Source organism: Drosophila suzukii, chromosome X (genome assembly GCF_043229965.1).
Source record: "Drosophila suzukii chromosome X, CBGP_Dsuzu_IsoJpt1.0, whole genome shotgun sequence".
Taxonomy (NCBI): domain Eukaryota; kingdom Metazoa; phylum Arthropoda; class Insecta; order Diptera; family Drosophilidae; genus Drosophila; species Drosophila suzukii.
The window spans coordinates 20,131,328-20,154,976 of record NC_092084.1 but is presented as its reverse complement, the minus strand read 5'-3'; the positions used below and the strand labels follow the sequence as shown (position 1 = coordinate 20,154,976).

General features: G+C 43.4%; 4 protein-coding genes across 19 annotated transcripts; 1 reads left to right on the top strand and 3 right to left on the bottom strand.

Moving 5' to 3' along the window:
- The first annotated feature begins 459 nt into the window (after positions 1-459).
- PhKgamma (phosphorylase kinase gamma) lies at positions 460-11,015 on the top strand. Of its 11 annotated transcripts, none has more exons than XM_070997454.1 (12): positions 460-622; positions 1,146-1,314; positions 1,724-1,861; positions 2,480-2,658; positions 2,722-3,006; positions 3,071-3,161; positions 3,760-3,896; positions 3,967-4,064; positions 4,730-4,813; positions 6,127-6,609; positions 9,059-9,217; positions 10,244-11,015. In XM_070997454.1, the coding sequence occupies exons 3-12, from the start codon at positions 1,770-1,772 to the stop codon at positions 10,376-10,378; spliced, it is 1,743 nt and encodes a 580-aa protein (XP_070853555.1). In that variant the 5' UTR covers positions 460-622; positions 1,146-1,314; positions 1,724-1,769; the 3' UTR covers positions 10,379-11,015. The 11 variants fall into 11 exon arrangements, with proteins under 11 accessions (XP_070853555.1, XP_070853556.1, XP_016924106.2 ...); XM_070997455.1 differs by having other exon boundaries at positions 1,146-1,325; XM_070997458.1 differs by having other exon boundaries at positions 485-640.
- LOC108005368 (uncharacterized) lies at positions 10,977-12,479 on the bottom strand. Its single transcript, XM_017068627.4, has 2 exons — positions 12,288-12,479; positions 10,977-11,365 (listed from the first exon to the last, which is right to left on the bottom strand). The coding sequence occupies exons 1-2, from the start codon at positions 12,391-12,393 to the stop codon at positions 11,130-11,132; spliced, it is 342 nt and encodes a 113-aa protein (XP_016924116.1). The 5' UTR covers positions 12,394-12,479; the 3' UTR covers positions 10,977-11,129.
- A 1,075-nt stretch (positions 12,480-13,554) lies between these two features.
- On the bottom strand, positions 13,555-17,821 carry FucT6 (alpha-(1,6)-fucosyltransferase 8). The gene is made up of 4 exons (XM_017068762.4): positions 17,103-17,821; positions 16,035-16,584; positions 14,857-15,281; positions 13,555-14,744 (listed from the first exon to the last, which is right to left on the bottom strand). Exons 1-4 carry the CDS (start codon positions 17,345-17,347, stop codon positions 14,105-14,107), a joined length of 1,860 nt encoding a protein of 619 aa, XP_016924251.2. The 5' UTR covers positions 17,348-17,821; the 3' UTR covers positions 13,555-14,104.
- A 461-nt stretch (positions 17,822-18,282) lies between these two features.
- On the bottom strand, positions 18,283-23,076 carry Amun (protein amun). Of its 6 annotated transcripts, none has more exons than XM_017068719.4 (4): positions 22,752-23,076; positions 22,001-22,050; positions 20,986-21,939; positions 18,283-20,487 (listed from the first exon to the last, which is right to left on the bottom strand). In XM_017068719.4, the coding sequence occupies exons 3-4, from the start codon at positions 21,782-21,784 to the stop codon at positions 19,595-19,597; spliced, it is 1,692 nt and encodes a 563-aa protein (XP_016924208.2). In that variant the 5' UTR covers positions 21,785-21,939; positions 22,001-22,050; positions 22,752-23,076; the 3' UTR covers positions 18,283-19,594. The 6 variants fall into 6 exon arrangements, with proteins under 6 accessions (XP_016924208.2, XP_016924209.2, XP_070853563.1 ...); XM_017068720.4 differs by having other exon boundaries at positions 22,001-22,047; XM_070997462.1 differs by having other exon boundaries at positions 20,986-22,050.
- Positions 23,077-23,649: the final 573 nt, after the last annotated feature.

Genomic DNA, 23,649 nt, shown 5'->3' with positions numbered 1-23,649 from the left:
ATCAAAAAAAAAATCTTTAATTTAATAAGTAGAGCGGAATTGATTTAATTCCAAGCAAAATATAAAAATTTACGCATTAAAAACGAATGCCGTGGTTAATTTAAGTAGATATATTTTTGTTTTAATAGTTAAAAAGAAAGGGTTTGCCTAAGAAATGAAAAAAAAAGACTCAAAAAAAATACAAAACATTTAATTTTGTAGGTGTATGGTGCATGCGTTCTTTCTAAAATTGTAAGAGAAGCCCAAATACTGAATTCGAAAAGGGGAACCCCAAAAAATAGAACGGGAACCCCAATACATCAGGTGCACTCGCTAACCAAGGAGGGTGTATAACCGTTCCAGCCCTCGTTGGGAGCATGTCTTTGCTAAGCCTACCATCCCTACTGCGCTGCAACAAAATAATCGATAGTGGCACTAAATGCATCGATACCACTCAATTACCCATATAATCGATAGTATCGCACAAACATCAACTGCAGAGCCAGCTCTAGTTTTGTGATTGTGTTGTGTCAAAAATACAGGGTTTTATTGTTGCATTTGCAATTTAATCCGATAAATATTAGGCGTGGAGTTATGCGCGAGACGTCGTTGCCAGCGACCAGAGAGCCGAGCGGCCACACGTGTATGTGTTTCACTGGCGGTGCGTGCGCCAACTCCGCCAGAAAGCGTACTACTTTTAACCTTAGTTGACATTGAAATGTACCCGCTTAGTTGGATGTCCACGATGGTGCGTGTGTGTGTGTATGTGTGTGCTGTGCGGCGTCTGTGTGCGCGAGTGTGTGTGTGATTGCAAAGGAGGATGGGAGAAAACGAGAGCAAAGCAAAAACAAAAAGAACCTGCTGCACACTATCTGTGTCTGTTTGCTGCGTGAGTGTTTGTGTGTGTGTGCGAGGGGAAGCAAAAGCAAAACAACTGCAAGAAATCAACAACAACAACACGGAGAATATCAGTGATAAGAAGGCAAAACAACAACAACAGCAACAATAATAATGCACCCTTTTGAAACGCAAACAAAAACAAACGGTTGTAGTTGTGTAATCATTCACAACACACACGCACGCACAAACATATATATTAGTAAATTTTAATTCTATTATTTTTGATTTAATTTTTGCCTGTTATTCAAATCGATCTCTGTTTGTAGTTGGCATTCGTTATTAATTAAATCAGCCGCCAACAGCTGAGCGAGTGAAAGAGAGAGGGAGAGTCAGTGGAAGAGAGTTAACCGAACCGATACAGGCCACTTCCACTTCCAACCGAATCGGAATCGAAGCAGCGCAGTCGGCAGAAGCAGCGCAGTCAGCTGAGGCTTGGTAATTAAAAGGAAAGACCTGAAACGAAAAGAAAAGAACGAAAGTCGGCAAAGTCGGAAAGTCGGCAAAGTCGCAAAGTCGGAGAGTCGCAGTCTCAATCGCAGTCGCAGTTCGCAGAGACAGAGATTCCACTCGTGTCGCACGTCCGTTCGTTCCCACATTGTCGTTATAAAAATAGCAACGCCTTAAACGATCGCATCAACCTCATCAACAGAACACCATCACTAAAACCACCTCCACCTCCACCACCTCCTCCTCCGCCACTGCCGCCGTCGACGCCGCATCTCCTCCTCCTCCTCCTCATCATCATCATCTTCATTAGCGGGCAGCCCGGCAGAGTAACTGATCTTGATTGCGATCACCAGCATATATAATCCTTTACTAATCTCGAACCTATTCCGAATAACAGATTCCTCCCTGCCGATTCGGCAGCCGGCAAGATTTCACTGGATCTAATGGCTAAGGACGAGGAGGATGATCTGCTGCCCGACAAGGATGCGGCCAAGGGCTTCTATGCCAAGTACGAGCCCAAGGAGATTCTGGGCAGGTGAGAACCAAGAGATATTTTGTAGAACAATGAGGGAATCCTTAGGGTTAGGAGGGAGATGATAACAAAGGTTTAATTGTTCCTTAAAATCCACATAATCTATCTTATTTTAACAGAACTTTGTAAAGATAACCTCATAGATTTGTTTAGAATAGTTACATATATCATCTTCAACTATAAAGTACTCCTTACAAAAATCTAAAATTTAAGGATCACCAAATATTTATCGATCTTTAATCGGAAAAAACCCAAATAGGTAGAATCTTGAGAAATTACTAAAACATCCACATATCTGCTTTCCAACACCTTACTGCCAAGTCTGCAGTAATGCCAATAATATTTATGGCTCTGCAGTTTGGCTAAATGGTGCCAAGTGAGTCAACCTTCTCCAGCTCTTTACATGGAGCCATGGCATGGGTTTTTCCAGCGGCGCCCGTCTGTCGGTTACTCCTCCTACTCCCAGGGGATAACAAATTTGCTAAGCAAATATCAGCTGCGACTAAGCGAAAACAAGGGCTAGTTACATATTACAATTGAAGCGATTAGAGATTAGATAAATTCCCGATCATGCCAAAGTCAAGTGCAACAGCTTATCTCACGCCCATGTTTGTCTTACAGGGGCATCAGTTCGACCGTGAGGCGATGCATCGAGAAGGAGACGGGCAAGGAGTTCGCCGCCAAGATCATCGACCTGGGCGCCACCACAGAGGCGGGCGAGACGAATCCATATCACATGCTGGAAGCAACCAGACAAGAAATCTCAATACTGCGCCAGGTCATGGGGCATCCCTACATAAGTAAGTCCTTATAGAAGATGTACCGAAATCAAGCCTTAAACACATATTATCTTGAAACCACAGTTGATCTGCAGGATGTGTTTGAGTCAGATGCATTTGTTTTCCTCGTATTCGAGCTGTGTCCCAAAGGCGAGCTCTTCGACTATCTGACCTCTGTGGTGACGCTCTCCGAGAAGAAGACGCGCACCATCATGCGACAGATCTTCGAGGGCGTCGAGTACATACACGCCAAGAACATTGTCCATCGTGACCTCAAGCCCGAGAACATCTTGCTGGACGAGAATCACAACGTGAAAATCACGGACTTTGGCTTCGCCAGGCAGCTGCAGGAGGGCGAGAAACTTACAGGTGATTATCACGTGAATTCTTGAGGATTTAGTTCTGTAATCGAACTTTACAATCTTATCTGCAGATCTGTGTGGAACACCCGGTTATTTGGCGCCGGAAACGCTTAAGTGCAACATGTTCGAAGGATCGCCCGGCTATTCGCAGGAAGTGGACATGTAAGAACAAATAAATCAGCTATTTATCATTGTACCCAAAGTACATATTATCCCTGATTTGGTTATCATCGAACAACTCGTTTATAATATATTATCATATTGGCACTAGTATTAATATAATAGTCTAAACAGCCAAGCCATATAAACATTCTTTAATGTTTTGCTTTAAATACCTAGCTCATATTCATGTTGCTTGCAGTAAATATAAAAGAAAGCCTAAACTCTCCCATCGAAATGAGACCCCTTTTTCTTTAGAAGGCAATTTTGCTGATAGTTGTTTATACATTATTTCGATAGTGTTTTTCGTAAGCGAATTGTTATGATCTTGAAGTGTGCATTTTAATAAATGAGTCACAGGCGAGTGAGCAAAAAAGCCATAATAATCTGAAATCTGATCAGTTCCGATACCAGTCGTCTATTTTTCTTTGGTTCAGCAAAAAGTGTGTTCTTTTGTTTATTGGCTTGTTGAACGTTTCCCACTGGTTTCTACGTTACTTGGGTTCAGCAGAAATTATTGATAGTTAAACGCTTTCTTCACAGGTTTCCAATTCGTTTCCCTTCATAAAATTGACACCTCTTACCCAAATTCTTTTTGCAGATGGGCCTGTGGCGTGATTATGTTCACGCTGCTCGTCGGTTGTCCACCTTTCTGGCACCGCAAGCAGATGGTCATGCTGCGGAATATCATGGAGGGCAAATACAGCTTCACCTCGCCCGAGTGGGCCGATATTTCAGGTTGGTCCACTGATATAAACATGCCAGTTATATGAATGCTTGCTATATGATTTCCCCCGATTGATTGCAGAGGATCCCAAGGATCTGATACGCAAATGTCTAGTCGTTGATCCTGCGCAACGTATCACCGTCAAGGAAGTATTAAGACATCCATTCTTCAACCAAATGGTAAGTGCCGGAATAGCTGGCAGCCGCCGGGCCCCAACCAACACCACAACAACCACCTGTACAAGGAAAAAATCAGTCCAATTAGTTCACCTCCTAGCCGTCAAGAATAAGGTCCGCCTTCGAGTCGCAGTCTTTAGATTTCGGGTTTCCGTCCTTGTACATATACGTAAATAGATTCTAGATCTCTAGTGGTCCTCTGGAGGGTATCTTCTACACAACCCCACCCCACCCTGCAAATGTCTCTAAACACAAAATACACCTTAAAACACACACTCTGATGGAAAGAACACACCTGTGACTCACCAACCACTCACAACAGCCTATTAACTGCTTCTTCTTACTGTTACCTCCTAAAGTTACGATTATGATTTATGATTTGGTTAGGGTAGCAGCCTAACCCCCGTAGTTGTAGTCCAATTGTCAGATCTATGGCCTGACCCAGGGTCTGTCATAAGTTTGGATCCCCCATTCCAATACCCCCCGGGCCCTCTTAAGCAGCACTCCTCGTTTTGTTAATTTTTATTTTTACGATTACTATTTATTATACCAAACATTTTCTCTCTTCTTTTCCTTACATATAAACTATATATCAAATCGATAACAATTAATTTTAAACGAACCAAAACGAACGGTAACGATATCACACACACTATCACTATCGATAGCTGTTCGAGCAAAACATTGATGGCCTCAAGCGCAGCCTGTCGACCAAGTCCCGACGAATGAGTCGCATCACTGAGATCGCACTGGTAACGAACTGTTCCCGGACTAACCCAAGCTCTAGCTCTCTCTTTATCTCTCTGTGCTGTGTGTCTGCGCCTCCATTTATCGGAGCCATAATCGCCGTAATAACGATGATCCCGATAAACCCGATAATCAAACAATCGGGCCGGCAGACCCAACTCATGACCATATGCAACCCTGCCGGCCCACAATTCGTGTCTGTTTTCCGTTGCATTCTGTTCTGTTTCGTTCTGTACCGATCTAATATAACCCAGCTAAAACTGTACATCATAGTGCATATCAATTTGTATACTATATATATAAATATTTTTAAACCGTTCAGGTCATGTGCCAGCATAATAACTCTTAACCGACAAAAAGCAACAAGAAAACGTACTTGATCTGCTTGGTTTTTTTTGCATCTGATTTGTTTTGCCTGTCGATTGATCGATGCCCCACGATGATAACCAAATTCCCCTCTAATCCCATTCCGTGTACTCGATGTTGTTGTCGATCTTGTGCTCCCTGTGTGTTTTTTGTACAAATCAACCGATTGCCTCGATAACTAAAACGATAACACAAGTCTGCAGCTCTGCGCTCGCCATTTGAATCATTCTCTGTTTATTAAATAACTGTGTCTGCATGCCAACCCAAAAAAAATCCAGCAGGGTTCCTTTATTCCCAGACCCCCTACCCCTTTGAGAAAATACCCCAGATCCCAATATTGAGTCCACTGCATGTGTACATACGTGCATTAACCATTAGCCAGCGAGAAGAAGGAGAAAAAGGCAGTGAGATGAGGAATCCCATACCTTGAGTAATATTATGAAGTTTTGGAATACTTTCTTAGGTAATCAGAAAGATTACAGCATTTAAAGTCATATTTAATGGTTAAACTTGAAGTTAATTTAAACAATATATGATAATATACAAGAACTCTGAGCAAATAAAACCAAAATGTGGGGTTCAATCATATGTATTTCCATGAGTTAGGTTCTCTCTTAATTATAGATCTCAAGGTATGGGTTTACTTAAAATACACAACCCAATCAAGGTGCATATAATTATGAAGTGTGAAGAAATTATACCACTAGGATGTATTATTTAAGCCAGTTTTGTATATTATGTAGATTGTAAGTTGAGACCACCTTAGGTTATATTTTATTCTAAGTACGCCCTGATTCACCCCCTTTTGATTTATCCCCCATGACTGATAACAAAATTTTAATTTCTTCCGCGCCCAATCTGCTGCTGCCTCTGCCCCTGCCCACCGACCAACCTCATCCTTCCTCCGCCTCCGGTTTTTTGTTTGTCAATCGCGGTGTCTTGTGGGGATCAGGTGTTAATGGGTGATCGCCGGCATCCGGCACCGCCCATCCCGGCCGCCCATTCGAGCGGCAGGTTCCTCCTCGGCAGAGAGGCCTCATCGTACCGCTTTGGGCAACTGAGGAGCAGCAGTGGCGCTGGCTATCTGTACTGTGCGCCACAGAGCTCCTACTCGTCGAATCGAATGCGAGACGGGCCGCTGGACGATGCGGCTGCCTCCTGCCATGCCATGTCATCCGCCACCGCCTGCTCCTCCTCCGCCGCCGCGGCCCTGGCGTCCTCCTCCCTGGCATCCGCCAACTCCCACAAAACGCTCACGGCGACGGTCTACTATCAGCAGCAACCGCAGCAGCATCAGTCGCAGCAGCAGCAGCAGCAATCGCAGTATCAGCAACAGCAACAGACGACGCAACTGCCGGTGCAACTGCAGTTGCATCCACAGTTGCAGCCAGGTGGCGATGGCAAGCAATCGGTGTACACACCTCCTCCAGTGCAGGCAGGTTTTCCTTTGATTTTCTTTGCTTCCTTCCAATCACAAATGGCCCAACGGACGACGGCAGGAATCGCTAGGGAAACGAAAAGTTGCATACCAAAGAAGTGGGCTTATAAGACTTGTTGCTATGACAGATATCCAATAATTGTAGCTTGGAAGTACTCAGTTAATTGTTATCCATATCAAACAGTTCCTCAATTTTTAAAATTTGTATCCTTTCTGGGATATATCCAATAATTGTCACCAGAAAATACTCAGTTAATGGTTATCCGTATCATATCTGTGTAACCTTTAGACCTCTTTAGATATATTCAATAATTGTTACTCAAGAATATTCAAATAATGGTTATCCATATCATATCATAGCTGTGTAAACTTTTTGGCATCATAATATTCCAAATAATTCTTAACGTTCCATAATGATTTTATCCTTATTGCTGAATTTTTAATATTTTATATGACATTACAACTATTAATTTGTATTATATTTGCTCTAAATTTGAAATATAATGAATTTCCTTGCCCCTGCAAAAAGAATTTTGTAAATATGAAATAATTTCCTAAAGCTTAACGTAGATTTTTAGTTCCTCCAACATTATTATAAGCATTTTTATAATTTCTGTACCCATATCAGATAATTTTGTATGGAATTTTTCGTTTTTCTAGCGTTTTTTGGTAGCCGCGTGGGTTATATTTTTTATTTAGATGCCACACTTACTATTACCGATTAATTTCTAGTGCTTTTAGTTGATTTAGCTCAGCCCACTCCATAAATCATCAGAGACAAGCTGCACTCGACTCACCCACATTGTATCATCCCTCTCACTCACTCACACGCGCAGTAAGCCGATCGGCTGTCTCTCTCTATCTCTCTCTTTTTGAGAGATTTTTGATCCCAAGGATCGTAATATCGGCCGATCGGTCCTACGCTGCCTACCATCAAACGCCTACTATAAGCCTAAAAACTTGAAAATACCTCTACTGCATTATACTATTACTATTATTGTATTTTCTTATAGCTGACACTTAGTCATATCGTAGCGAGTAAACACTATGTTTGTATTATATGCACCTTTCTCTAGTACATATCTCTCGGGTGAACTGGATGATATTTACAAGAACTGTATGTAGTTGACTTGCTTCTGCCGTATACACCTCTGTGTGGCCATAGCCTGTAGTAAATAGATGTAGTCGTGATCGGTGGATCGTCTGTGTCACTAATAATCCCACCCAAAAACCGCCTCGTAGTGTCTCTCATTTGTCTCTGTGTCTTGTGGAGGAAGCCAGGAATAGTAGACTAAGCTAACTTGCATGATAGTCCTAAATATGACTAACTATACGCACCCATAGAAGGCGTACTGTGCTTTTAACTCAGTAAAGAAAAGCTATTGCCATTAACCATTAAGTCTAAATTTCGAATGAAAAATATCACTTCTAAGCTTAGCCTTTCAATTGGTTAGTACAAGTTAATTGTTTGAAAAGCTTGAAAAAACACAAATTTGCTGACAAGAACGAACTCTTTTTCACAATGGCTAACTGGGATTTAATATTTTTTGGGCGCCCTATATACTGCCCATTTATAATCGTATCTATTATAAAAAAAAAACAACGCCAAAATCGATTCACTGACGGATTATTTTGTTTAATTTCTCCTCTGTTCATGATGTTATACACGTTTTGTTTGTGTGTCATGTTCTCTATATTGTCAGAGTCTCAACGCCCTTATAAGATGTGTGTCTATAAGTCGGTGTTGTGGAGACTCCCTTGTGAGTAAACCAAGTCAAACTGAGATAGATTTGCATACAGTATTATATCCATACAACCACGCCCACTCCGCATACCTAAAAAACTCGTCAATGTGTATCTGTTTATCTGCATAATGCCCACACACATACATATGTATTATATAAATCGATGGTAATTCGTAAATAGCGTCTATGTTGTGGTTCACTCGAAACTATGTTTCTCTGACTGTAATTACACCTCTAACCCCTAGCCCTAACCTCTGACCTTTCTGCTTTCGGTTATGGCTTTCTTGTCTTCTGTTAATGCGTCTGCTTGGCCCATCATCTGAACACTTGCCCTAAGAAAAAAAAATCGAAGTAAACTAATGCTACCCATCAAAACACTGACCCACGAGTTATATTCTTGACTAACCATAAAATAACAACCAAAACCACTAACACTGGGCACTCGAAACATATCGCTGTCCCCGATCCGTGTTGTTCTATTTTTTTTTCTGTCCGAAGGTGTAACCATTAACCATTAATTTTTAAACCACCACTTGCTAACCCCGAAACGAACTAACCCCCCTCAAATTTAACCCATGGCGTGTGCACTTCTAACCAAAACACGAAGCCAAAATAAAAAAAGAGATCGATCCGCAATGCGCGAGTTGATGCTTCGAATATCCAGATGTCCTAATCCGCATCTTCTCGTCTCTCATGTTTAGCTGCGCAAACAGAGTCGCTTCAACGCGCGCAAAAAGTTCCAATTCGCCATACTCGTGATACGGGCCGTCATCCGGATACGGCGCCTGCGCTACACCGCCGAGCCGCTGCACGTTGAGGAGGCCATCCGGGATCCATATCGCGTCAAGGTTCTGCGCAAGGTGAGTAACTGTTTTGGGAAAGTCCCCGAAGGATCTGGAGATATGATCCAATCAAGCAGGAATTTAGGATGGAAATGTTTCTAGAACGATATAAACGAGTCGTCAAATATCTTTTTTAAATTTTAGTGAATGGTTTCTATTTCTCTTTGATAAGGTTTGTCCTATATGGAAGGATTCTTTTTTTTATTTCAAAAGTTTTTTATAAGGTATTCGATTTCATAAATATGGTTCATATTTCTCAAATATACATAACCTCTCATTCAGTTTGTCCTAGAAGGAAGGACTCATTTTTCCTTTCATTAGGTTTCAGATTTCATAAGATGCCTACCACCTATAATGCAAAAACAATAATGATAATGATATGGTATTAATAGTTATTTTCCTATCCTTTGTGGGATATATGGGGTATTGTTGTTGGAATAGTTTAATATATTATGTTTATAATTATACAAAAAATTCAATGTTAAATTGAAGATGTGAGGTTCTATAAGATGCGTAGCGATCCTATGATGTAAAAATATTATGATGTTAATATTTTTCATTTAAGAAAAAATACTACATAACTTAGGGTTAAAAACAGTGACTACCCGGGATTCTTTTTTTATTATTATTATGTTATATTATTATATTATATTTGAATATGGTTTATAATGCTCGAATATTTATTACATCTGATTAGGGTCGTCCTAGATGGAAGGATTATATCTTTAATTTCAAAAGTTTATTATAATTAAATACTTTTCTTGAAGATGTAAGATTTGATAGGATGCTTAACAATATAGTTATAAATTTGATACCCGTGCCTATTGGATATTTAGAAAATGTTAAATATTAAATATTAATATTAATATTAAATATTTTTACTTAAGAAAAATTTACAAAATATCCAAGTATAAGTATATAAGACACTATGTATGTTTTTTATGTAGGTTCTGTAGAGTTGTAAAAAGAGTTTCCACCCGTAATTCCCTATTATTTTCATTTTCTATTATACTTGAATACGAACTAACTCCCATTTCATTGCAGGTCATCGATGGCTGTGCCTTCCGTGTCTACGGGCACTGGGTCAAGAAGGGCGAGGGCCAGAACCGGGCCGCCCTCTTCGAGAATACTCCGCGCACCGAGCTGCACGCGCTCTACATCAACAATCTCAGCCGATAGGAGGCGGCCGGGCGACGGGGCGTGGTCGCTGAGCTACACAAGCACACACAAAACACACAAAAAAAGAAAAAAAAAAAAACAGAAGGAAAGCACGGAAAAACCAAGCAACAAACGAATTAGCAAAAGTTACTAAGAAACACAGGAAATTGCGATTGCAAAAAGGAGAGACACCAAAAAGGATTCAGCCGTACGGCTCGTTGCGATTCGAATTCGCCTCGTTCTGCGTCCGGGTTTTTAAGAGCTTCGAGGAGCCCCAAAAAAGCAAAAAAGAATACCAAACACTCGCAGGTGTACATACATACATATATGCCTAGTTAATATTACCTCTCTGCCTTTTTCGTCCTTGTGATTTTGTTTAATACTTTTTATTTGATTTTATATTATTTTTTTTTATATACGCCAGCCATCTAGTGTAATCAGTTAGTGTAGAATTGCAACGGGCGGCAAGCTATACACCCAAATACATGTACAGTGATGTATCACCCGGCGCCAGAACGAGCCGAATCGGATGTAGATATAGGTAGAGCCGCCGCAAACAGGTCCTTGCCTCGTTATCCAAACCCAACTACAGCCCCACAAGCAAGCGTACATGCATATGTATTTTCTGTTAATGATTCTATTAAATTATTTAATTGTATTGCTAAGCGTTTACATTTTAATTGTTATGTTGTAGTATACACAATAAATAAAACAAACAAAAAAAAACAAAAAAAAAACCAACCAAAGGTTATCAAATTGGCAATTGATAGCTTTAGATGTGCTTGGAGCAGTCGTAGGATCGCTCGCAGCAGGCGGGATAGTCGCGGTTGACGTTGACAAAGTCGCGCTGCTTGCATCCCTTGGGCGGAGCGACGGCGGCGCAGGTCTGGATGGTCACCAGGCTGTCCGAATGGCACTCGGCGCTGGCACAGGGCAGGTTGGGCGCCTTGCCGGTCTGTCCGGGCGACATGATGGTGTGCGAGTCCAGCACACACTTGCCGGGATGATCTGGAAGCAGGAGGAAATGGGTCACATGAATAAGAATATATTAATGATTATAAGAACTTTGGTTTTTAAAGGCTGTATCCCATTATAAATGTATTTTTGCAAAAGTATATAAGGGGTACCGTCTTTGTAAGTTAGATTTATTGTATTTCTGGATCTGTAAAGGCTTTTTTTTTGAAAAGTTCTTAACTTGGAAGTGCTTTAAAATCCGTAAAAACTTTTAATAAATGTCAATTATTTTTGAAAATATATAAATAATATAATATTATCGGTAATAATGACTGAATATAAAAATACTTGATTTCTAGTAATTAATGATTATAAAAACTTTGATTTTTTGAGGCGATATCCCTTTTTAAATGTATTTTTGCAAAAATATATGAGGCGGTACCATCTTTATAAGTTAGATATATTGTATTTCTTGACTTGTAAAGGCTTTGCTTGAAAAGTTCTTAACTAAAAAGTGACTTAAAATCCATAAAAAAGTAAAAAAAAAATGTAAATTACTTTGGGAAAAATATAAATAATAATTTTAAATATAATATTGATGCTAATGATTAGTCATCATATATATCATTATAAAAAGTACTTGATTAATAGTAATGATCATGGATTAACTTTGCTTGAAAAGTTCTTAAGAAAGGGCTATAAAATCGTTTAATAAACGTGAATAATTTTTGGAAAGATCTCATAATATAACATGATTGATAATAATGACTAAATATAAAAAAAATACTTGATTTATAGTAATGATCTTGGGCCAACTTGGCTTGACAAGTTCTTAGAAAGTGTTTTGAAATCCATAAAACCGTTTAATAAATGTAAATAACTTTTGGAAAAATATAAACAATATAATATTATTGGTAATGATGACTAAATATAAAAAAAATACTTGATTTATAGTAATGATCTTGGATAAACTTACCGGGATTGGCCAGCTTAACTCGGGCAATGGCTGCCTGGGATCCTTGGCCACCCAGGATGACGGCGAGGCAGACGAAGAGGGCGGCGACAACGGCGAAGTGCGACATATTAGATGGGTTCTGGTAATCTCTGGGAACTCTGGAAACTCTGGATCTCGATGCTATCGATGGGGATGCTGGTTCGCAAGTGCTGTTGTCTGAGCCCCAGCCGCAATGTTTTATACGCAGTCGGGATGTCGTCGGTTATCAGAAGCCAAAGCCCCGGAATGAGGCGGCTTATCCGCTTATTCAGCTGCCAACGACAGCGACTTGACCTTGTCCAACGATCGGGGCGAGCTCCTTTTCCCGATCCCATTCCCCGGCTGCCGGTTCAGCTGCCTGTTTGGCCGCTTTTTTATTTTTTTATTTCTTATTTCACTTCCCTGCGGTTCATTGAGTACTTAATTACAATTACCCACGCACACACACAGACGCCTTTAATTTATTTATGCACAGGCATACACACGCGTGGGTCATATACATATATATATATTTATTATTATTATTTTTTATATTGTCGTTGGGGAAGCTTATCACGTTTCTCATTTTTTTTTCGGTTTTTTGGCGCCCGTTTCGATCTGTTTTTTGGGAATTTTCTTGTTTTGGTGTTTTGGAATTTCTGCGGTTTTCGAGGGGTTCCGGCGGGGTTAACTCGACTTGACTCATCACGAGGGCACACAGCTCCAATTTGCACTTTCACCGGCGCCGCAAGGTGCTTGAACCGCCAACAAACCCATCGTAAAAAACTGGTAACCAAAAATTCAAAATTCTTCAATTTTTTGGATGAATATCCGGCTGTAACCTATGTAGAAAAATCACCAGACCAAAAGTAAGCATTTAAATCTTAAATCCTCTATTAATTTGTTTGGAACAACAACCTATTTTATCAGTTCATTGACCTCTATCACCCACTAAACATTTGATACATGTTCTTGCTCTACTTTTTGCAAGGATAGGATCCTTACCACAGTTTTGATATACGCTAAAACCTAGGCTTTTATTATATTTCGCATTTTTATTAGGTGTAACTCTTACAGGATGGAAAATAAAGATCAATACATTTTAAAATAATTTTTATAAGATTATTTGACTGTAACTTAGCCAAAACTTTCCCTCATCTAAAAATCTATTTTTACATTTTCTTATATATTTTTTCCCAAATTGGTCAGACTCCGAACTAATGATTATTATTTTCTTTTTTTCACCCTCACAACAATAAAACAACTCAAATTTCTTTTTAAAACATTACTATTTATTTATTTTACTATTGACGCTTGAGTTTAATCAGATTTAGTTTTGTTTTGCGTTCATTTCTTGTTTTGTTTTTGTTTTTTTTTTTCAACTATTTTACAGGTGATAGACTATATTGCGCTTAGTGAACCTACATGCACTCCTATATATAATTTATTTATATATATATTTATGTATATCCTTGTCAACATAATTTCTTCGGCTTTGGACTTACTTATTAATAAAAGACTTGTACAAATGCAGAATAAGAATCAGATTCGGAATCGGAACCATCAGAGCGTAAAAGTGCGTAGACGAGAACACGAAGAAAAAGGGTCACAAGGAGCACAGGCGCTCCATGGACAATTACAAAAAGAGCGAGATTTCATTTGAGATTCTGGACATTCGATAGATAGATAGATAGATACTGGTGATGCTGATCCGAGCCGAATCGAACTGCACCGTGGAAATTCCAGGTGGAATGCGGCAGAAAAGATTCACAGATCAATCAACAACATGGCCGAGAAGAGTGGGCACGCTGGCCATCCAACTAAACGCCCGGATAGAGGGGCAGCTTGGCGGTGTCCACCTTCTCCTCCACCTTGAACGAGGGGAACAGGCCGCCCTGGTTGGTGCGTGTGTTCTTGCCCTTGGAGTTGCCATCCCAGTGGTTGCCGGCCACCGAGACGAGGTCACCGACCCGCAGCTGCAGATCCTCGTGCGTGCGCGGCTTGTGGGCAATGACGACACGCCGGTTGTGCGCATTCTGCCCGCCATAGTAGTAGATGTCGTCCAGCGACTTGAACCGATGCGCTGCATCCGGATACATCGTCTGCATAATCTCGTACGCCACGCGACACACCTGCGACGAGAATGTGCACACCAGGTGATCGGACATGGACAGCAAATGGATGTCCAGTATGATGCCGTTCAGCGCCGTGTCCGTGTATCGTGTGGATACGGACGCCATGCGCGCCACCTCCGGATCACCGATGATCTGATACTGCGGGTACTTCCTGCGCGCCTCCTCAATAACTTGAGCATCGTCCGAGGCAAGGAAAATGCGACGCGCCACACTGCTGCCGTTCACCTCCAGCGTGCGGTAGTAGTCCTCCACATGGGTCATGTACTCCTCCACACTGTGGCAGGCCGCCTCCGTGCCCACCTTGTCTGTGCGACGAACGTGGACCCTGCAAAGCGAGGGGAAAAAGTCATTACAGTGAGTTTATTACCGGTTTCGGTAGCTCAAGAAACCCATTACACTTAAGTTATTCAAAGTAATGCAAATCTCGGCTATCTTACCCAACAATGGGACGCTCCCATCCCAGATTCCGCATGCCAGCCGTGAGGAAATCCCGTGTCGGCGTCTGCGGTCGCAGTAAATACTTAAGGAACTGGCCCACCCACCAGACGATGGGGTCTCCATGGAGACGCTTGAGGCGCGGCGCCAGATCCTCGGGAACGGCGAGCGGCAGGTACGGTGGTCTCGGCATCAGCGAGTCGATGATGGGCAACACCAGCACCTGGGTGTTCGGCTTGCCCGGCCAATTGTATGTGTTGGCGGTGCCCGCATCGTGGCAGCTGTTGGACACCGGCTGGAAGACCTCTTCCCAGCCGCCCTTGTGGTACCGCCAGCCGCGGGACTTTAGGATGAGCGTTCGCTCGGTGGCATAGGCCACAATAAAGCAGTACACCACATGGTGCAGTTGGCAGCCGTAGCCACAGCCCTGGAAATATACAATTTATAAATAAGTTGAGGTAATAAAATTACAATGTCTAAGCGATAAAATAAATTATTGTATATTGTGTACAGATGCATCTGTGAGAACTCGCAGATCTATTAAAATATTTTATAATCATGAATATACATGGGCTTATTCAGAGGGGGTTTTGGGTGGAAATCCCTCCAACTCCTTGCATGTGAAGTCCTAGGTAAATAGGATATATATACATATGTATGTAAATATATAATAAGCACGTATACATGAGCGTGTTCAGAGGGGGTTGTTTGGTTTGGTTGCTAGCCCCTCCCCATTGCATGTGAAATCCTAGAAAAATAGAGTGCTAAGCCCCCTCCTCCCTTGCAGGTGAAATTCTATGCAAAACATAGTGACTAAAATTGGTTCTGAAACCCCCTTTAAGCAAATCCTACCTACGCCACTGGACACACATTCCTGTTCTGATTTTTGCTTTAGATATGTACGTTTTGTCGAATTCAACTTGATTTAAATCAGCGGTTGGCACGCAATACAATGACATTTTGACTTCCATTTGTGCGGGCAATTTGCACGGAATAGCTTATCGATGTGTATGTGCAGACCGCTATTGTACACTGTTTGTGGGTCGGCAGAGAACGAGCAATGCTATTCGCTATGACCGCTGGGACACCCCCGATTATAATCACTTCCTAGGAATATTCAAACATATTCAACGGGTTGATGGCTTCCTAGTAAAGTAGAAATATACTCCATACAACGCACCTTGTTGAGCTTGCAGACCAGCTTGCGAGCATTCTGACAGTCACTGGGATTCTGCAGGTGGTGCAGGCGCCGCTGCACCAAGTCGCTGAGCTCGCGCGCCTCCTTGTGGCGCCAGGCCTCGTACCCGTCGGACTGACGCAGCCGCTCCATGTCGCTCAGTAGCGAGCGCTTGTGCTCGGCGCCCTGCATTAGCACCTGATTGATGGACTCCTCCAGATCGGCATTCGCATGACCGGCGGCCACCGTCTTGCGCACCTTGCCCAGCTCGCTGCTGAAGAAGTTCCAGATCTCTGCGATGTTCGTCTGGATGCGTCGGCGCGTGAACTCGTACTCCAGGCTGGGCTCGAACTCGCCATGATCGAGGCCACCTGCCTCCAGATCATTGGGCGCTGCCTCGGCCACATTATTCCAACCGCGCAGGTCGGCCGGCGCTGACTCGAACATGGATTCTGGTTCCGGACCGGCGACCTCGGCCGCCAGCTTTGGATTCAAAGCATCGTTCTCCAGCCTTTGCACCAGTTTCAGTGCGCTCTGCTTGTCCAGCTGGTCACTGCAAAACAAAAGAGAGATTGGGGATAGTATGAGTAAGGCGGCTTATCACATGTAATTCCGCCGACGTGACATGCATAATTAGCCACACTGCTAAAAAATCAGCAACACGATGACCATCACAATAGAATATCTGGTAATTAAACATGTTTTAACGGAAGTACAAATGTTAATGACTTCTATAATGAAAATATCTTGCAGTATAGATAGTTAAATGATGCTTAAACTGGTCTTAAATCCGTTAGTAATTTAAGGATTATGAATGGTATATTGTACAGTCTATTTTTAGCCACTATAAGTAGTACAATCATTGTGCACCCATTCATAGTGCAGCAATAATAAAATTGTTTATGCGCTCTTTTTGTTTAGTTATGACCATTATTCGGCAAGTTTTTAAGGGGCTTAACTGAGGTGCATTGAACTCGCTTTAGCTATCAGTTTCTTGAGAGCCGCACTTCTTGTGTGCTATTGTACTGCCCTCGGCTGTGTTCCCAGCTCCATCCAGCTTTGTCCACCTACCTCATCAGCTCGTCGATGAGCTGCTTAAGCTCCTCGTTGCGCTGGCGCGTGTGCTCCAGCATCTGGAGGGCCTGTGAGATTCGGCGGGCATTCAGCTCGCTTTCCCCGGCAGCCTGTTGTCCCTGAGTGTTGGTCAGCTTGACCACAAACACGTAGACCAGGCCAACCCAGGCCAGGACGAAGATGATGAGGGCTCGCGCCCAGGAGTTGGCCGAAGCCCCGAAAAGCTGACGCACCAGCAGCATGTGTGCAGCGATGTCTCCACTTCCAGTCCTCCTCTGGATTCTGCCCTCCGTTCGGCACGGTATCACAGTCAATCTCAAGGAACGGGGCTCCGAACGGGATCTTGGGTAGGCTCTCTAGACGGACTTCGATTCGTAGCCCTTGCGATCCCAGCGCATAGTCACTGCTCCATCAGTTTATACCCAACTAACTCCGGTCTGGCCAACGACCAAGTCGATCCAATGACATGGTCGGCGGGGGTAAGGACTCGCTTCGATTTATATATAGTATTTATGATGTGGGGGCGGTTGAAAATTTCCGCTGCTCGCCGAACTCCAAAAATTAAACCCCTGGCTGGAGGAGGAGGTGGAGGGATATTGCCGATCGGGCAGGCCAGGTAGTCGTGGCACAGTCAAATTAGGTGCGAAATATTCTATATGTTATTATACATGTATATGTAGTTTCTATAATGTTTCCGATGGGGAGTAATCGATATCAGGGGATGCAATTATCGCGAAATCGATATCAGGATGAATGGACGGAGGGACAAAGCGAAGACACTTTCGCGGCATAGCGGAGTCACCCTCTTGACATTTTAGCGTGACCGTTTGGAATTGTGTGGTATATTCTTGGTATTTTCGAAGTAATATTTTGGTATATACCCAAATATACCGAAAATATTTCATAGCCGGTCACGCTAAACTGTCAATGGCGGTAATTCAAATTAAAAAATAACAGTTTTGTTCGCTTACATTTATAAACAAAAATTAAGGGTTTTATGTAAGCAGTACAACACTTACACTTACCAGACCTACAGGCTTTGCCACATATTTGCAAAAAATAAACCACTTCAAGGATAACTATTTCGATGGGAACCAGACGTAACGCCTTTTCAAATCTCTCTAAAGCGATCCAACAACTCAAGGTCTTTCGGTGATGATTTCAGTTTTATGAAGTGTTCTCTTAATATTTCACATTTTATTTGGACTTATGCTACTAATAATAAAAATGATTATAATTTTGAGATGTGTTGTTTTTTTTATAGTCTCGACCGATCTGCGGGTTGTGTGGGTCGTGGATACCGGGGAACCCCCCGCTACCATCAACCCAAACGACACGGAGATCGGCCAACCTGTGCCGGGTGCAATAATATGCAGTTTTCTTATGTTCGCTTCCGTTTTTTCTTGGAAATCAAATGAAAAGTGATTATCGTATAAATTATAAAAAATTCAGTATATGTAAAGTTAAAAAAAAAGTTGTACACATAAAATATAAATTATATTATTATAATTACGACCACAAAAATTTCTTAGTGTTGAAATGAGTTTTGTTTTCTTTTGTTTCTTCCGAGAGTGTGTGTCTGAATGTGGATATAGTGTGTGCGGCGTGTGTTAAGTGAGAGAGAGCGCGAGTTGCTGCAGGGTCGAAGGTCGAGGGGGTGGACGTGGTGGTGGGGGCTTGGTTTATGCGACAAGTTTTGATTTATTATTAAATTTAAATACTTATGTATATAAATTATTTTCTGTTTTATTATAATTATTGTTTTTTCCATCTTAATCATTTTTTGTTTTTTTTTTTTTTTACTTTTTGTTTTGTTTTTTGTATGTAGTGGGCAACTGCGGCATTTGTAAATTTCTTTATATTTAAATGTTCCTTTTGACTGTGTAAAAATATCGATTTCCATCTGATCTTGATTTATAGTTACTATTTATGTACGCATTTGCTTTTCGTTTCAATTATAATATTACGTTAACGCTGCATTCTGAACTCTCTTTTGCTGATGCTGCTGCTGCTTGTTCTTCGGATTCTTGATCGGATTCTTCTGATTCTTCATCTTGGCGCACTTCCTATGCTATTGAAATGTTGTTTGTGGTTCTGCCTTCTGGATCGGGATCTTATATTCCGCTCTGATCTGATCGGTTATGCTATGTTATGTCGGTTTGTGTGTGTGGAGTGGTGTTGTGTTGTGTTGTGTTGTGTGTATGACAGTGGAGTGTGTGTTGGGTGTTTGTTGCTTCTCGTTATATGTTGTATATATATATATAATATATTATATGTATGTATAATTAGTTGCTTAATAGTAGAATTTCTTGAATGTTGTTGTGGTAAAGTGTAGGTAATGTTGCTCTATGTCTCTATGTCGACTCAACTGCACTACATACATATGTCTTTCCACCAGATACGCGGCGAGCCGAACCGAACCGATCCCCGTTTCCGTTACTGCATCCGTTTCCGCATCCGTATCCGTATTTCGTATCCTCACCTCCGCCTCATTCGCTGCGCAGTTTCTTTAGCTCCGGCGACTTTTCCCCTACGCCCGCACCCACTCCACCGGCGGTATTCAGCTCCATCTCGCAGTGCAGGGCCGTGCGCTTCTGCCCGATGGCTGGCGCTGAATCTGCATCCGCTGACGCTACCGGCGAAACTGCATCGGCCGCCTTGCTCGCCGCCAGCTGCTGCAGTTTACTGTCCCTCACAATGCCGTTGCTGCTATTGCTCTCGTCAGCCTCTAGCTCTGCCTCGTTTTCATCCTCCTCGTCCAACTCGTCCTCCTCCTCGTCCTCCACCTCATCCTCCTCCTCGTCGCCCAAGACGCCGTTACCGTTTCCATTTCCATTGGCGGCTGCTGCTGCTGCTGCTGGTGCAGTCGTTTTGCTTGCTGGCTGTGGTGCTGCTGTGACCGCTTCCTCTGCTGCCGAGGAAGCCACCTGGCCGTTGTTGGTGATCGGGTTGCTATCTTTGTGAAGCTGGCTCGGCGCCTGTGCCTGTGTCTGTGTCTGATTCTGGGTCGAGGGCTGTGTCGGAGTCAGGATGGTCAGGCTGTTGGTCTTGGGCGGCGCCTCCTGATTACTTTCGGAGTCCGAGGCGAGCGGTGTGCCACCCAAGCCGATGCCGATGCCAATGCCAATGCCCAGAGCTATGGGCTCACCATCCTCCGTGGACGTGGTGGCCGTTGTCTGTGTGGTGCCATCGTTGTCGTCGATGATCGGCTCCTGGGAGGTGGAATCATTAGACACAAAGTTGGAGTCGCCGTCCTGCAGGGCGGCGCCAACGGCAGCTGCGTTACTGTTGTTCTTGGCCTCGCCCGACTGTAGAGGCGTCAGGGCGGCCGGGTTGGTGTTCTCGTTCTCTGTCTCCGATTCCGTAGCAGTGTTGCGACCGCCTGGGGATAGAAAGTATCGGGTTAAGCATCAATGGTCAATGTATTTACTGGGCGAGCTGTGGCCAGAATAATAACACAAAGAAGCCCTGTGTTTGCGATCTGGCGTAGCACTGAAGTCATTAGGGGTCTAAATACTTTTGGTAAGGTGCCAAAAACTATAAGCTTCTAATAATCCAAGCCTCTATCTAGGTTTAAACTGTTATTTTTAAATCTTTAACAAGTCTTTAGTCAAAGTGAATTATCTTCGTTTAGTTCAGTTCTTTCTTGATCTTTTTTTTTTTAACACATGTTTAATTTACTTTGAAACTGTCATTTGATAATATCTACCTTTCCTCTCCCTCATTCCGATAAAATTTGTTCGAACCCGAAAACAATTCCTATTTATGGCCTAAGTATAAACTAAGATTTCAATGGAAACGTATTTGAGACCGAATAAACATCTTTACACACATATATGCATATTCTGGCCACAGCTGAAGGAGCCTCTCCAATCCTTACCTGCTCCCTGGCTCTCGTCATCCAGATCGACGGCCACACCATCGTTGGTGTCGTCTCCGTCGAGCACCTTGCTGCTGCTGCCGTTTGTGCTGAGTGAGGCGGTGCCAGTGGCGGCTGCTCCGGATCCCGGCGGCGGCATATCATCGAGCATCTCGGGACTGAGATCGTTGGCCACATAGTGCGACCAAAGGGCCAGCTCCACGCGATGCGGCGACCAGTGCGGCTTCTCGCCGCCCACTTCAGCATTGAGGCGCTCCACGGTGGCCTGGATGTGATTGACGAAGTTGAGGTACTCCTTGGTGGTGTAATCGATGCCCTCGATCTCTGGTATGGCCATCAGGCACTCGTCGGCCATGAATGGTGCCGAATCGGGGGCAGCGGCCGCCAGCAGGGCACTGGCCATTGTGGTGCCGACGCCCTTGAGGTTCGATAAAGCTGTGATCGCTTGCTCCAGATTGGGAAGCTTACGGAAGGCCTTCTTCGTTTCCTGGATGACGGCGCGCGGTGTGTTGACCTTGACCAGGTAGGATAGCTGCGGATAGAACTTGCCGCGCGTCTGCTTCCACTTCATCGACTGGACGAGCTCATCGTACACCATGTGCGCATCCTTGCCGCGGGCCCTGATCAATTTGGGCAGTTCATTCTGATACCATTGGTCCAAGCGGATCAGCTCCTGCGGCTTCTTGCAGCGCTTCTCGGCCTTCAGCTTAAGGACCTGGGGATACAGCTGATAGCAATACTCGAACTGTGTGGTGCTCCCGTTCTCGAAGAACGAGACCGTCGCCTTGCCGTTGGACATCTTTTGCGGATGCGGATGTGTCGTTGTGGCCTGCTAATGATTGGTGGGTTGCTTGGGTATCTCTGTATCTTGGGTATCTTCTTGGGGACCAGGATGTTGGCTGCTCCGCAAGTTGGCTGCCCGGCTGGCTGGCTATATATATATACTTGTGTGTGCTATATATATGCCAAATCGAATCAATCTATCGCTGGCTGTTTTTTTTATCGGCCGCTTTACCTTTATCCTGCTTATCCTGTCCGTTCCGAGCTGCTCCTGTCAATGTACTGCTATTCGTGAGTTGAGAGTGGTCCCCGGCGAGGAACAAGAGAGTAGGTGAGTGAGCGAGAGACGGAGAGAAAGAGAGAGAGAGCAGGAAGAAGCAGAAGTAGAAGCAGCGAAGGAGAGAGGAAGAAAAGAGAAGAGAAGAGGCACACAATTAGGTTTACAGTTACGATTACATATGCAAAGGGGGATCGGGGATCGGGAGGGTCTTCGATTGATTACTGTTAATAATGCCGCTGCTGCTGTGCCGCCTCTGTTGTTTGTTGCATTTACTCAATCCGATAATCGCTCGCTATTTGCCAAAAATCTGCTCGCTTCATCCGCCGTGTGTGCACAACACACAAATCGAATTTTTACAGTGTCGTTCGGTTCGTCGGGTTCTTTTTGGTCTGCCACACACAACACACATAGGCACGCTGCCAGGCACACTGACGGACACAAACACACACGCTCTCGCACACCCAAAGAGAGCCAGGCAAACGCACACACAGAAGCAACAACACACACAAACTCGCACTCACTTATATACAGAGGCAACAGCAGCAGCAGAAAATTTCTTTTTCATCTAGGTTTTCGAAAAAATACGAACGCGAGCATTAAATAAACGAATGCTTTATTTTTTCGTACACGGCTCTTGTCTTTTTGGCAAACGCTGAGAACAGCTTTTCACTGCACGCACACAGATGAGTGGGTGAACAACAAATACCTTTTAGTTAGTCGCCGCCAGTCTTCCTTTCCGTCCACATCCAAACAACTACTCCAATGCTTTGCTTTTGCTGTTTTTCTGTGTTGCCTCTGCCTTGCTTCGCTTCGTGCTGTGCTGTGCCGTGCCGTGCTGCTTCTTCTTCTGTTTCTGCTTCTGCCTCTGCTTTCTGCCTGCAGGGGCGTCGTTGCCAACCGATAAAAAAAAAAGGGGTTATGTGCGGTGTTCACGTTACTGCCAAGAGCACGCCACCAAAACAACAACGAAAAAAGGATCGGATGCAGCTGTGCGATGTGCGCTCTGCGCTGCTAAATCGTGTGACGGGAATGGGAATGGAGATGGGAATATGGGAATGACGAACACGAACCGGGAACAGGAGTTGTCGCTCTATCTCGCCCGCACTCGCTGTCCGAATGTATCTGTATCTCTCTGGCACCCCTCAGCGTTCCATTTTGCCGGCGACGTCCGTGCGCGCTGCCGCTGTCTCTGCTACTACGTTTATGCGCAGTTCGCCGTTTCACGAAGTCTAGCCATAAACGTGGGTTATGTGGGTTCATGCATTTACAAGATCGGGAAAGCTAACTATTACGGTCCAACTTATGTACATAGGTGTGGATCTCGAGGTCTTATTATCCCTAATAGCAACAAACCTTATTCAACTTACAGGTTTTTAATGCAAAGTACTAGGTGTGGAAGTTTAGCCATACACTTTGGTTTAGTAGATACATACAAAGGTAATATTATAAGCTCATATCGGTAGTGATTTTCAAATCTTCAAGTAACAGCGGGTGTTCCATTTCGTTATCACGTATTCAAGAATTCAAGATCTTTATAGCGCAACCAACATGTCTCTGCTCGTTCGCTGCTTTTGTTGTGCCAGTTGCCAGCGGCAGCGGCGTCG

Bases quoted from the DNA above. Each gene is read 5' to 3' on its own strand.
- PhKgamma (XM_070997454.1), top strand. From the start codon at position 1,770: ATGGCTAAGGACGAGGAGGATGATCTGCTGCCCGACAAGGATGCGGCC. The intron at 2,659-2,721 runs GTAAGTCCTTAT...TTGAAACCACAG, and splicing joins CATGGGGCATCCCTACATAA to TTGATCTGCAGGATGTGTTT. The intron at 4,814-6,126 runs GTAACGAACTGT...TGTGGGGATCAG, and splicing joins GCATCACTGAGATCGCACTG to GTGTTAATGGGTGATCGCCG.
- LOC108005368 (XM_017068627.4), bottom strand. From the start codon at position 12,393: ATGTCGCACTTCGCCGTTGTCGCCGCCCTCTTCGTCTGCCTCGCCGTC. The intron at 11,366-12,287 runs GTAAGTTTATCC...TCCTGCTTCCAG, and splicing joins AGTTAAGCTGGCCAATCCCG to ATCATCCCGGCAAGTGTGTG.
- FucT6 (XM_017068762.4), bottom strand. From the start codon at position 17,347: ATGCTGCTGGTGCGTCAGCTTTTCGGGGCTTCGGCCAACTCCTGGGCG. The intron at 15,282-16,034 runs GTGCGTTGTATG...GTATATTTCCAG, and splicing joins TGGTCTGCAAGCTCAACAAG to GGCTGTGGCTACGGCTGCCA. The intron at 14,745-14,856 runs GTAAGATAGCCG...CTCGCTTTGCAG, and splicing joins TGGGAGCGTCCCATTGTTGG to GGTCCACGTTCGTCGCACAG.
- Amun (XM_070997462.1), bottom strand. From the start codon at position 21,784: ATGTCCAACGGCAAGGCGACGGTCTCGTTCTTCGAGAACGGGAGCACC. The intron at 20,488-20,985 runs GTAAGGATTGGA...TTCTATCCCCAG, and splicing joins TGACGAGAGCCAGGGAGCAG to GCGGTCGCAACACTGCTACG.